Raw genomic sequence first — 14,437 nt, 5'->3', positions numbered from 1 at the left:
GTCCCCTCCCGCCGTCCACCCGCCTCGCGTGACCCGGGACCGGCCGGAGCGCTGCCGGACCCGCCCGGACTACAAGTCCCAGCGTGCTCCGCGGCCGGCGCGGTGACGTCAGACGCAGCTCTCTCTTTAGGCCAGGCGTACCCGGACGTAGGTCCCTTTCCCTCCCCGGAAGGTAAGAATGGCGGAACGGCGGCGGGCAGGGCCGGGGCCCGGCGGGTGACATCCGTCGCCATCTGCCCTCGGGTGGCTGCGCTGGCCTCACGGGCCTGGCCCGGCGCTATTGGGGAGACGGTGGTGAGGCCCACGGGCCCGTATGGGGCGGGGGTGGAGCGGGAGGCGAAGCCGCCTCCGGCCAGGCCAGGCCGCGGCTGGCTGTGCAGGCCGGGCCGGAGCTTCCCGGGGCGCGCCGGGGCCCGGCTGAGAAGCAGGAACCGGACCCGGTGGGGCTGAGCGGCAGCCCAGGGAGGGCCGGCGTAGCCCCGTGGTGTGGCGGGGCCGAGCAGCTGCGGCGGGGTTAGGGGAATCCGGAGCCCAAGGTGGCTCTGACCACCCCCGGGGCGGCCGCGGCCTCGGCGGGTGTTTGCGTTTCCTGGGGCCTCCTGCTGAGGAAGGTGCGAATGGCGGACTTGTAGGTGTTCTGGGTGGCGTGGAGCAGCGCTCCGTGTGACGGATGGGCGTGCAGCAAGCGGGATGGCTTCTGGCACTGTGGTGTCTTGGCTAGCTGCGGCTGCAAGAAGTGGCTGACAACTGTTCCAATGGTGGGAAGGATGGAGTTCCCATTCTTTTGTTTCCGTAACTTAGACAGTCCTCTGCACATCTTGTAATAAATCATAATTTCTATTTTATTTGGATCCACAGATGGCGGGTGAGAAGGCAGCCGGTGAGAAAAAGCCAGGCGAGAAGGCGCCTGGTGAGAAGAAGCCGGGCAAGAAGAAGACAGGTGAGAAGAAGCCGGCTGAGCAGAAGGCAAGCCAGAAGGAAGTAGGTGAGAAGAAAAAGAGGATTAAGAAGTATCATGCCAGCCGTAACCCTGTCTTGGCCCGGGGCATCGGGAGATATTCCCGGTCAGCCATGTATGCCAGAAAAGCACTGTACAAGCGCAAGTACACTGCTCCAGAAACAAAGGTAGGACAGTAAATACTGTGTTTAAGTAGTCATGTTTTTCAGGGTGACTTTGGTTTGCAGTGTCCTACATTTCTCCTTTTCTTTGCTTACAGATAGAAAAGAAGAAGAAAGAAACGCCACGCGCAACCATCACCAAGCCAGTTGGTGGAGACAAGAATGGAGGCAGTCGTGTGGTTAAAATCCGCAAAATGGTAAGAAAAAGAAATCAGACACTCACAGTTTAAGGCTGTTTCGTGTAACTTCTGACTGGATGACGTGCCTCTGGGCTGGGGTGGCGCAGCCGCCTCAGCCTGTACTGTGCTGCACTGAGCTGTTGGCAGTCAACTCCTCGAGATACGGACCTAGTGATTGTCCTTCTCACGGGAGATGTCGGTAGTTTAAAGAATGGCTTCTGCTCTATGTTTGAATTGCTGTGCTGAACTGGGAGTGTGCTGGGAAACACAGAGCGGGTCTCGACTGCTGCTGTTGCGTAGTTGTACAGAAAATACTCAATGTGTTCCTGAAGTGCAGCAGAAAAAAAAAATCTTGGAAGAGTCATTTTTAGTGAAATAGTATGAACCATCTCATCCTTCCAGAAGATACCAATTACTTTTTCACACCTCTGGTTTAGTCCCTTTATACAAAGGAGAAAATGTAATAAATGCATCCCAGTATCTATAACCTGCCTGATACCAACACTGTCCATTGAACCGGTTATCAATGGCTTAACTCCCGTTTCTGTTCAGTGACACGCTGAACTACCCTGATAAGGTGGGAAATTCACTCCATGCCCTAGGACATCCAAGCTTCAACATGGAGACTGTTATGCAGTGATGCCTGATCTCCTCAGATGGAGAGAAGGGTATTTTTAACATCAGAAGGAGTAAGGGTCTGCAGGAACAGCTTGTGCGCTTGTTAGCCTTAGTTTCTGCCTTTTGGAGAACCCCAAATTCTGTGGGTATTCTCTTAGGAAAGGAAGACTCTAAACTGTAGTGAAAGCTTTTTGTCTTGTGGAATACATTGGTACAATGTTTTGCTTCTCTTTTTCTAGCCCAGATACTATCCCACTGAAGATGTTCCTCGCAAGCTGTTGAGTCACGGCAAGAAGCCCTTTAGCCAGCACAAGAGGAGGCTGCGGGCCTCTATTACTCCGGGAACTGTTCTGATCCTTCTGACTGGTCGTCACAGAGGCAAGGTAATGGGGGGCTTCTTCCTCTTCACTCTCACGGTGGCTTTGCAGCATTTCTGCACTGAAACCGTTCTGACTGAGCAGAGGTAACCCGAATTTACCAGCCGATGTCACGAGGCACTGCTCAGCCACGAGATGCGAATCTGCAAACCTGCTTTTCTGTGAATTCTGCCTAGATGCTTTCTCTCATCCTGCCTTTAGGGGAAACAGTCCTTAAACTACTGTTCTTCTACACAGAGCTGGAATTAAAACAGGCTAGTCCAGTTGCTTAGACAAAATTAAGGGAGTCTTACTGCAGTGCAGAAAAGAGTGTAGACTTGTGTCATGCTGACTGCGCTGCAGAATGGCAGACCCGATGCCTGTTCCTATTACTGTTGCAATGAGGCCAAAATTTTGTCTTAGACTACCTATTGCAAAGGAAGAATTACATTTTTATTCTTAATCTAATTATTGAGGTAACACTTGATTGTTACACTAAGCTGTGTTATTGGTCTTAATGATGTTTACTAACAGGTCTTAACTGACATCCTTTATTTTCTTGAATTCCTTGACTTTGATGTCACATTAGTTAAAAGGCTGTCATTCAGGGAAGGAAGTCTTGACCAGAAAGAAAAAAATGCAACTGGGGGATGGCCCTGACCACGTGACACGTTGCAGTACTCTTCTGGGCTTTATCTAGTTCTTGCCTTTAACTTGTACAAAAAATTTGGGTGACAAGATGGCTGTTTCTCCATCCTGTAGAATAGACAAAGATTAAAAAAAAGTACGAATTGGTTTTGCTCAGCCTCAGATGATGAAGCACGAGGAGGGTCTTGATCTGTCAGAGATGTGGTAACTGGCAAAGCTGTGGTCTGAGAAGCATTGGTAGCTTGGCTTGTGTGGGGGTTGGTTCTCTGCTCACACAGTTGTGTCCGTGCCTGGGTGCTGTAGGGATGCTTGTACCAGTAACGCAGGCACGGCCCCCGTTTGGCTGTAGTATTTCAGTGCTGGGACCTGAGGACTAATGTCACATCTCATCTGTTTTCAGCGTGTCGTCTTCTTAAAGCAGCTTGGTACTGGCCTTCTGCTTGTTACAGGTAAAAATTTTTGCATAAGTGTGATGATTTGTTTGTTTTGGGGGATTTCATTGGAGAGGTGTTAAGTTCAGGTTTGTCTGCGGGGTCAGTAGTACTACAGATCTGTATGTGGATGGTTTGGCACATTATGTGTTCATGTATCTAAGTGGAATCATGTTTCGTGCCTTTCGGGGGAGGTGGAGGGGAGGTAATTAAGCTTCAATACCTGGAAGAGATCAAGAAGCATTTTTTGGCTTTTCTGGAGGCTGTGGGGAAGGGCTTTGTTGATTGTTCGGATTTCAGCTGTACGCATCTCTGAAGGCAACGGGTCATCTCATATGCTTCAAGAATTCAACTTTAAAGCAGTGGTTGTTGCCAGGAAAGCTAACCTCGTTCTCTCTTCTGTCTTTAGGACCCTTGGTTATCAATCGCGTCCCTCTGCGTAGGGCTCATCAGAAATTTGTTATTGCTACATCTACAAAGGTTGATATCTCTGGAGTGAAAATTCCCAAGCATCTCACTGATGCGTACTTTAAGAAGAAGAGGCTGCGTAAGCCCAAGCACCAGGAAGGCGAGATCTTTGACACTGAAAAAGAAGTAAGGAACATGATTGTTCATTCTTTCTGAATGTCCTTGTTACTTAAAGCCAGTCTGGAAAGGGGGTAATACCATTAAAAATTTGGACAATTGAATTTTCAGTGGTCCTCAGTAAAGTGAGGTAATGCCATTAAAATGAATGAATAGAGCAACATTGAGGTAAACCCCTTCTAAATTTGGGAATTCTTCCTGGCTTCTGCCTTAGCAGAACAGCAGCAATGATTATTCCAGCTAAATGTCTTTTTTGACTGAGAAATACCTTTACTGTTTTGATACTGCCAACAGCATGCTGCTGGCTCCGATAGCTGCAACATACGCCAAACAGTGGCTTCAGTTCTCTCTGCCACGTCCGGTCTCCTACCACCTTTCCCTTATTTAGAACAAAGGGAGAAAAGATTTCCTGAAAATGCCAGAACTCAGGGTTTGCCCTGAATTTTCTCATCTGTGTAGAAGAGTCTGCAGGATTTTAATGTTATTCTTCATACTTTCTAGAAATACGAGATAACGGAGCAACGCAAGTCAGACCAGAAGGCAGTGGATTCACAGATCCTTGCACGAATCAAGAAGGTGCCTCAGCTCCGTGGGTACCTGCGTTCTACATTCTGTCTCTCAAATGGAGTGTATCCTCACAAATTGGTGTTCTAACTGTTCTGAAAGCACCACATTAAATTTGAAGGAAAAAAATCATTTCTGGTGTCTTCATTGCAATCCATAATAGAATGTTGCACAAATCTTGCAATGCGCATTATTTAGTGGATAAGAAAACTGCTTGTGGCATGACATTCTGAAGGGCTTTATGTAGATAACTAGAATTTCGAGTGTGTAAGGTATTGGGTGTAGGGGGGTTGGTTGGTTTGGGTTTTTGGTGGTTGTGTTTTTTTTTTTTTTTTTAACTATTTACTATAAACAGGAATTCAGCTTTCTTAACTATGGTGGGGGGGTGGGGGACCCAAACAAAACCCAACAGATTTTCTTTTGGGAATAGCAAATATAAATACTGGATTGACTACCCATCAGGACATGTTGCAGAATAAAATCCAGCCCAATGTCTGTGCCAGTGTATTTTTCTACACCCTGACTGTGCTGAAACCAATGCTTCAGGTATCTTTTGTAAAGATCAGGTCTTAGCAACAAACCACTGCTAGGTAACTCGTTAGCATTTTAAAGCTTGTGTACAGCTTTGTTGAGATGGTTTTTCTGACAAACAGCTTTGATCTATCAATCACCACATAAACCTCAGCAAATATAGCAACTTTTTAGAGGCATTTCAGGAGCCGTGCCTTGCATTTTGAAGTGGAAGCACCAGGAATACTGTAGTTTTGCAGGGTTACTTATAATCCCTGGAACTATAAAAAAAATAAATAATTGGATTGTATGTCCCTTCCCAAGTCGCTATTTTTTTCTCTTTGTCCATGTGGGATGTAATGCTTTTAGTTGGGAAGAATACCTGCTTAGATGAAAAAGCAAAAGCATGATTCTCAATTTTGTAGACTCAGAAATTAGTTAAAAGCAGAAGCTGTTTCTGTGAAAGGCAAGTATTTTTCTGTCCTGGGAGAATTCCGGAGTCTCAACGTTTTTTTTCCTATCAGAAACTGGCAGAAAGCGAGTTGAAAAAGTTAATCCTGTCTGTTTTCTTTGTTGAGGTCAGTTACCAGATATCTGAAATAAGATGCTTGGGAAGCAATAGCTCTGCTCTTACAAAAACCAAGGATGTACATATTAACAATCTGGCATGCTTGAACTCATTCTTAGCCAGACTTATGCAGGAAACAAGGCTTATATAACTGCACCATCTGTCTTCCCATTAATTCTTAGCTGAAAGTAGCCAATGGGGTCAAACTCGACGGGAGTAGAGATTTCATCAAATTCATACAAGCTTCATGAACAGGGGATAGAAAAGGGAGTAATATAACCCTCATTGAGGTGGAAGCCTACATGACCCATGCTAGCCATGTTTATTGGGAAGGAGGAATGGATTCAAGTGCTCCAGGGTCAATGAAAAAAAAAAAATAAAATCAAAAATACCTGCAGAATACCTGGCTTAGTGGATTGTCACACCAAGGGGCTACGGTCATCTTTATAGCTCATACTGGCTGGTGTTAGAGAGTATGGCAGTGTATAGCACTGGTTACTCTTCCACCATCTTCCGCTTGATAATTAACATATTAAATATTAGTGTGGTTCAGCAGAGGGAGCCAGTGAGCAAGCTTTGTCCAGACGCAGAGCTTCCGGCCTGCTGGCTGGGTGCATGTCTCATGTTGCTGTGTTCTGCCCTGTCAAGATGGTCTTTATTTTTCTCTGTCATCAGAACTGTGTATGTGATGAGTTACATCTTCTGTTGTATGTGGTTTGGTGGGCGATGGGTACGGTCGGGTTTCTTAAGTTGATGTGAGATTGTACTGCAGTGGTGGGACTGGCCTGTTTACATAAATCAACTCCAAAAAGATACGGAAGTGTGGCACGCAGCGAGACACTGCTAGTACTAAGATAGTTTTTCTGATACTACCAAAGAAAGATCTTAACCCAACACGCTTGGGAAGCTGACTTAAAGTAAAAATCGTACATAGGAATACTTAAATGGGAAAAACTCCAAAAACAGCAAGTAGACCTCTTGATCAAAATAGTTTGTAGCAGCATGTGGTATGGCAAAGTCTGCAAACCAAGATTCAGTCATGCAGTTGCAGTCTAAGAGAACACTTAAGAGGTACTAGTGCTTTAGTCGGTCCCTTCCCCTCTGGGAATGGGGAAGTTGTAGTAACCAAATAGCCCTATGGGCTAGTCTAAGAATAATTAGGCATTTAGATACAATGGTATTTTCTATAATTATTGATTACTCTGACACATTCCTCATTTGTGTATCATGACGTGAAATGACACTTGGAACCATTAACCTTGTTTACTGAATAGGGAGGTTTTGTCTCCTAGTGGGCAGTCAGGAAGTGATTTGGTAATATAATTAAGTTGTCTTAATAGGTGCTGGTTCAGAGAAATGGTCTCACGTGCTGCTGTTGCCTCCCTCGCCCCAGTCCTGACACTTGTCTGACTGGGTAGTGACCAATAACACAGCCCTGCAAGGTAGGGAGAGAGAGGGAGGAATGAAATGTTTTCATGCTGGTTTAGATCCCTGAACTGAGTCACTGTGGGACCAGATGAGTGTTGGTGTCAGCACAGGGGGGCGTGGGAGCAGGCCTGCTTCTGGGGGCGCTAGCTGTTAAGTCAAATTTTAACACCAAATCATGCCTTCACAGTGCCAAGCAGCTCCTCGGGCTATGCTGCAGAAAATGGAGACGGCAAAACCCTCATCTTTCATAGGAAAGGCAGCCGGTGGACAGCTGTGATTTGTCTCTCTCTTAACCTCTAAAATATTTTCCTTGAGTTCTGTGAAAACTGGCTTTTTTGTGAGATGCTCTGGGGTGGGGGATGGAAAAGAGGAAAAACAAGGACTGTACGGATGACCAACGCAGAAACAAAGTGAATGTTCAGAAGGATTTTTCGATCTAGATAATACTGTCCACTACCTGAAAAATACTTCCACCATATAAAGAGCTTTTGTGTGCGTTCTTGCTGTCCCGCAGCTTTTCTCATTCTGAGCATGTAAACAGTTCTGCAGTCCTGGCTAGCTGAGTCATTGCTTTTCACCGAGCATCCCCCACAGAAGAAGCTAGAGACATCCAAAGCCTCAGTCGCCCAATCAAAAGTGCTGGAGATGTGCAGGTCCAAAAATAGTGACAGACTCAACCACAGCAGCACTTCATTAGCATCAAATGTGCTCTTTGCTTCAGCTGCCTAATAAAGTGATATGTAATTATAATAAAGCATCCTTTTGAGAGGAAAGATAGAGGGATGTTGGCTTTCTCAGGGAATTAGTAATAAGATATAACACCTTATTATCTACAGGCACCTATTTTTACCTACTAGCTGTCTCTGAAATGACCTGGTGGACTCAGCCCAGTCTGGAGAGGCTGTGTCCCAGCTGCCACGTTGGCTGGCAGTCTCGGGGAGGCAGATGCTAGCTTTGCTACTGGGACTAGGAGCCTTAGGAGAAACTGAGGCTTATTTGCCAAACAAAGTACTTTCCAGTGCCAGTTTTGTGGAAAATGTTACCTTTGGCATTTCAGGTGCAACGCACTTGGTTTTAACTTTAATTAAGAGAAGACACTACAGCTGGAATGTGAAAGCGCTTTTACAGGACTAACACACATACCATTTTAGCAAGGCGTTGAGGAAAATATGCCAAATGCCCAGACGTCTAGTGATCAGCTACTCAGTTCATCTATGCTATAGGATACGTATAGGATGTGCCTTGTCACACAGGGATAGCTGAACCTTTTCACCAGCAATTTCTTTCTGATCCCTGCCCTCCCTCTCCTCGGAGTTCACAGAACAGTTGCCACTGGTATACCCAGCCCTACTTCTGCAAAAAGTCATTACGGGTCTCCCCACAAGCTCAATAATAATAAATAGAATTTGGGGACAGTTTCTTTGTCTTCACCGCATGGAAGCAGCACTGCTTTAGCCTCATAGAAAATGTAGGCAAGATCACCTGAGAAGCCATTCATAGGGAAGAGCTGGCCTGGGCAGCCTTCCTCCAGCAAATGCTGGAGAACTCCCTCCACTCTTCTCCAAATGCTGATTCCCATCTCATTTTAAATGATTGAAGCTTTAGGAAACTCATCCAAATGGATTTGACTAACAGAATTTGTTCCAGATTCTCTGTGTATTCTTTCAGTATGTTTTGTTTCTTGTCTTTCAGCGAAGAGGGCTTCTTGGTCTCTCCTTACTAAAATTTGGTTTTAAGACCAAAACTGCTTTTTACGGTTTTCTAACCAGTGCTTAAAACTCCAGGCAAATAATTACCCTGCTGAGTTTGAAACTGGACAGCAGAGTTCTGCCCTGGCCTTGGCTCACTGTGAAGGCTGTGTTACTGAGGTCTGTTAAAGTCGCATTAGGATAAGGGATCAGACCATTTCCCGGTGCTGTTTAGGGGATTAAGCACCATACCAATTTACAAATTTCAGTGGCTCCTACGATTTTAACTATTACTCTGTTACAAGACGGACACATGGACAGCTTAATCTAAGAGATCTAGAACTACATCAGAGAGTCACGTAAACTCCACTACACTTTCTTCTGTCATTATTGTTCTGAAGTAGTTGGTCACATAAATGACATAATCGTATGGGTACAGTATTAAGAGCTCCTGCTCCTATTCTGGTTTGGAGACAGCATCTGAAGTTCCCAGTGGCTTGTGCAGGAATGTGAGGATGCAGGAAAAGGGGAACTATTTACCTGTTAATTTGATTTCTCCAGTTCTCCTGCATTACAGTCTGCACTAAGCACTTGACAACTCATTGTTTAAGCAATTAGAGCAATTACATCCATATTTTTATATGGATCTTATTCATAATAGTTCTTGCTATTTTTTTTCCTGGTTGTTCAGGAAGCTACTAATTGAACAAAGAGAGCCAGTCCCACTGGCTGTAGTCAACATTTGCACTGAGTCATGCAAGAGGTTTGGTCTGTGATGGTTGTATGTGGAATTTATACGCTTGCCAATAAGCAACCATGAAATTTCTTACTTGTTTAGTTGCTTTTTCATCATTCGTTGGGTATTTTTTTAGATCAGACCAGTTTTGACCCTCTCGCAGATGAAGAGTCAAAAAACATTTTTGTCAGCTGACTGCCTTTTTTGGCTCATTTTATCCTGTTTTTTCCACCCATTAATTCAATGTTTATCTTTCTCAGTGGAAATGACTTTACATGATAGACTGTACACACAGCCAGCAACTTCTATGACCTAACCATGCTTCACGCTATACCAGACATAAATACTTCGTAGTAGTAACAATGATAAGAAGAGAGAAAGCATGGTAGTCAAAATATTACTTGAGATTAAAGAAATTCAATTTTTCTTTCTCAGCTGTATTGATTTTCTGTGTGATTCTGAAAAAGTAACTTCATTTCAGTGAGGTCAGTGTTCACATACCTGCAGAATAGCAGTAATACATTCTCATATCAGGTCTCAAGAAGCACTTTAAACTTCTGCAGACATACAATTTATAACAATGCTCTAAAGTACATACAAGAATAAAGTCAATGTTTGGATGACACTGAGGAGGGGACCTGATCCATTATTCTAATCTTCCTCTACTATCAACGTTTAATACTAAAAAATAAAAACATTGTGTTGTGTTGAAGACTGGCACAGGTGGCATGAGGAATAAATGCTTTCATAGTCCTATTTATCAGTTGTAATGTAATTTTTTGCAGAACTGAGTCCATCATATTTGTACAGGACAGCACAACTAAAAGAGTCCCTGGTGACATTCTGTGTTTCCACATTTTGTCCAGTTAGCAGTTCCTATCACTTTGCCTGCAGATCTTTTTTTAATAATCATAATAAATAACTTCTCTTACTTTACATACACTGAGCACATTGGACTTCTGACACCCAGCAGAGGTAAAATCTGCCATTATAACACCGAGAAACTGTACACAAAGGTAAAGGGATATATTCAGTCCATTGGAGCAAGTCAGGGGGATGCAGAGAACCACACCAAGTAGCACTAGGAAAGGCTTTAAACCTCATGAAGAAAATAGGAGACTAAACCAGAAGCAATTACATCTTCATCTATTTTGTCAGTCCTACTTGACATAGAGGTTTTCCCCTCGCTTGACAGATGCACTTAGGATGTAATTGTTTTTAAAATTAAGGCTTTCAGATATCACCATGTGCTATACATGGTATCCCATTGTTCAGAATGCCCATTTTCACTTGAGGAAATGAAATACAAAAATGTACAAAACTAGTCCTAGGCAGCAATCTTATGTCCTTGCTATACAAGGAAGGAAGGTTATTTTTCAGAACAAGGAAATATGAAGGCCCTAAAAAGAATGATGCACCCTCAAAATGTTTCACTGGAGATGTTTAGGTAAAATCAGTATTCAAATTACTGGTGCCAATGTCCTGCTAAGCTGAAATGAAGATCTGTTTCATGGAATTTCATAAAATCAGTGAATAACCATAACTGTTCCTTAAAATAAGCACAAAAAATAAATACATGCCTCTCTAGAATCAGAGAACTGAAACAACAGCAACTACTGCTCAAATGAGAGGCACATGGCAAAGCTCCTGTACATTGCACATTATCCGCATGGCTTCCCTCTGGACTGACACAGAAAGTGCAAAAAGGGCATTTGAAATCCGGAGCTTTGTGTTTGTGTGAGAGACAAAAAATACAAACAAGCACATACTAGGGACACAGAGGGGAAAAAAGGAAAAGTGTATTTTGAGACAGCTGATGCAAAATAATTTTTTTTTGTCAAAATACTGGCTTTCATCAAAGAACCATGCGCAAAAATCTGTGGTTTACTTAATCCAACACTCTAGGAAAGAAGACTTTTTCATACTTTGTAAATTAACAGGATTTCATCAAGGCAATGCCTAACATCATCATGAAACTGTCTTCTAACACAGGCAACCCATTAATCTGCAAACTGGCTAACAGCTTGCATTAAAAAAAAAGGAAAATATTACGAATAACATCACAAATTATGTGGCTTGGGCTTACTTGAAATAACGGCTGATATCACAAGTACCTGAGAAGGGTGTCCCAGCATGAGCCAGTCAGTGCAGCTGTCTCCTGGGGATTTATAAGAATACTCATTAGAATTTCTATCATTCCTCTCATCCTGTCACCACAAGCTGCATCTTTTCAAGTCATTGAATTGGCCACCTCACCAAGCCTGGGGAGACTGGATAATCAAGCCTAAGAAATGCTTTTTTAATGTGTTTGTCATGCACAATCAACAGCCATATGACAACAATCTGGAAGAATGGAGGAATGAGCACAATAACATAATATGTTCGCTATATTGCATGTGAAAGGCTGGGCTGCTGCTGTCTGTTTGTGAACCAATAATCTAATGAAGGTAGTGATGCTGGTACAGTCCTCCAAATAGTCGTTTGGCTTTGTATGACTGACAGCTAATGCTGCTGTCAGTTCTTCCATTGATTGATTGCTAGTGGAGTTATTTTCGTTGAAGGGCAATTAGCTGTTCTTCATGGTTTATCTCTAGGCTACTTGTGATGTTGTTCTTTTTAAAGAAACACCGATATGTTGTTAAGCATAAAGTCAAGGATTTATAAAACAATTCCAGAAAAAACTTTCACCTGTCGAGACCAGGATTTTATTAACACTTTTTACTCCACTGCAGCATTCGTAACTTCAACTCCAGTGGCGAGGGGTTTGCTGAAGAAGTCTTCTGAGGAGCGACTGAGGGAACTGGGGTTGTTTAGCCTGGAGAAAAGGAGGCTTAGGGGAGGCCTTATCACTCTCTACAGTTCCCTAAAGGAAGTTGTAGAGAGGTGGGGGTCAACCTCTTCTTGCTAGTAACAAGTGATAGGACAAGAGGAAATGGCCTCAAGTTACACCAGGAGAGGTTTAGGATGGATATTAGGAAAAAGTTCTTCACAGAAAGGGTTGTTAAGCATTGGAACAGGCTGCCCAGGGAAGTGATAGAGTTGCCATCCCTGGAGGTATTGAAAAGATGGGTAGACGTGGTGCTGAGGGACATGATTTAGTGGTGGGTTTGGCAGTGGTTGGTTGGACTTGATGATCTTCAAGGTCCCTTCCAACCTAGACAATTCTACGACTCTGTGATTCTATGATTCAACTCTACAATATTGCAAACAAAGAAACTGTCCTACCTGTAGCAGCATGGAAAGATTTCCAACCGTCCTGGCTTCATATGAGGGCCAGTCCATCACAAGTCTTGGGAATGATGAATTATTTGGCCTTTACTGGTTTATGCCATCTGGCTGCAAGGAACAGAGGGAAAAACAGGTGAGTCATAGTGAGCACAGGAAGATTCCACTTCTCACAGAAATCAGCAACATCCCTTCACTAACAAAACCACAGTAGACATCTATATCCTTTTTTGTTTGTCTCCCTTGTATTTATATCCCACCAAGTTGTTCACTCGCTGTGACTTCACTGCATAATAGTTCTTACTCTTCCTTTAAAAGTAGATTATTGGCTGGAAATTATAGGAAAGAGATACTGGAAAGAACAGGAGAAATGCCTCAAGAAAGAAAGGAAGGGGAGGCAGGCACTATGGGAAGAGCACCTTTGGAGATGTGGGCACTTACAGCTGCAAAACAACACCACACAGAGAGCAAAATTGTTCTTTCCAGAGGAAAAGGCATTCCAATTTGCACTGCATGGTTTCAGTTCTCAATTAGCAGCTTTCAGTTTTAAGTTTGTTTTGAATTCCTGTCACCACTGAAGAGAAAATCAGTACAGACCATAGCATTTTCTCAGGCTAGGGATTCACTGACCTGGCTTCCTTTTCTTAGGAAAAAGGGTAGTTAGTGCTGCAATGCCCATGAAAACCTGCTAATTAAGACTTCACAGGATCTTGAAACTGATTTGTGAATTTCAGGTAAAAGACCAAGATAATAAAGATTGAAAAGCCACCTCATTTAAAATTGTCATTTAACATCCTGCTTTGACTCTCTTTTTTGGTGTCCTGTTGTTTCAGACTCTCTAGTCACTGTTACCTCTTTATAAGACCCTCCTACACTATCCTTACTTAGAGATGTGCTTATGAAAGGCAAGTAATTTCTGGATGAATTACATGTAACGGGTTGTGGGTTTTTTTCACAATATTGCTAACTCGGCATGGGCGACTGAATAGATTGGCATATCTTTTTCTGAAACTTATGTAAAGACCCAGCTCTCGCCTTTTGTAGTAAACAGCTCCCTCAAGCCTTTCACTCTGGGTGACACCTACAAAACATGACTGATGGAAGCAAGCTGCCAAAATTCTGCTTCTTGCCATCTTTGAGTAATTCCTCCATCATTCCCTCCGTCATTACTTCTCCCTGTGAATAAGCTATTACATGACATTCCCAAGCTGCTTTTTGGGGGGATTCTTTTTCCTACCTACAGGTCTTTCTGCTTTCTCCCTGCTGTTGGTATGGAAATTACTTTGAACAGAATATAGAGAATAGCAAATGGAGTATGAAAACCATCTAATCCTGCATCATGAGATCAGCTAAGTCCCCATCAGGCCCAACAGATACTTGCCTAGTGCATCGCCAAAGCCCTCCATTATCAGAGATCCCGCTACCTCAGAGGACAATCCAGTCTCCTGCTGAACACACCATAGCAACGGGAAATGTTTCCTGTTGTCTGCCCTCTATCTCCCCAGGGGCAGTGTAAGCCCATGACTTTTGCCCTGCCAACAGCAACTCAATTCTTCTCTCTGCTTCAGCCTTTGACACATTCATTACCATGTCTCCTCTCTGCCTTCTTTCTTCCAGACTGAACATTTCGAATCCTTTCAAGCTTTCCTCAAACACTGTGTTTTCAAGATGCCTGATTACTCTCATCAAGACTTTCCCCAGCCCATCCATGGGCTTCTTGAAACGCAGTGATCAATTCCAAATGCAGCTATTCAGGTGGTGCTTCATATTTAGCTTTTAAGC

General features: G+C 43.6%; 1 protein-coding gene across 1 annotated transcript; it reads left to right on the top strand.

The window, feature by feature from the left end:
* Positions 1 to 50: 50 nt before the first annotated feature.
* RPL6 (ribosomal protein L6) lies at positions 51 to 4,632 on the top strand. Its single transcript, XM_082491491.1, has 7 exons — positions 51 to 172; positions 859 to 1,125; positions 1,218 to 1,316; positions 2,156 to 2,299; positions 3,321 to 3,369; positions 3,761 to 3,945; positions 4,438 to 4,632. Exons 2-7 carry the CDS (start codon positions 859 to 861, stop codon positions 4,588 to 4,590), a joined length of 897 nt encoding a protein of 298 aa, XP_082347617.1. The 5' UTR covers positions 51 to 172; the 3' UTR covers positions 4,591 to 4,632.
* Positions 4,633 to 14,437: the final 9,805 nt, after the last annotated feature.

This window comes from Vanellus vanellus, assembly GCF_965231255.1.
Source record: "Vanellus vanellus genome assembly, chromosome: 16".
Lineage (NCBI taxonomy): Eukaryota > Metazoa > Chordata > Aves > Charadriiformes > Charadriidae > Vanellus > Vanellus vanellus.
The sequence above is the reverse complement of the archived record's forward strand: the minus strand, read 5'-3'. Positions and strand labels throughout refer to the sequence as shown.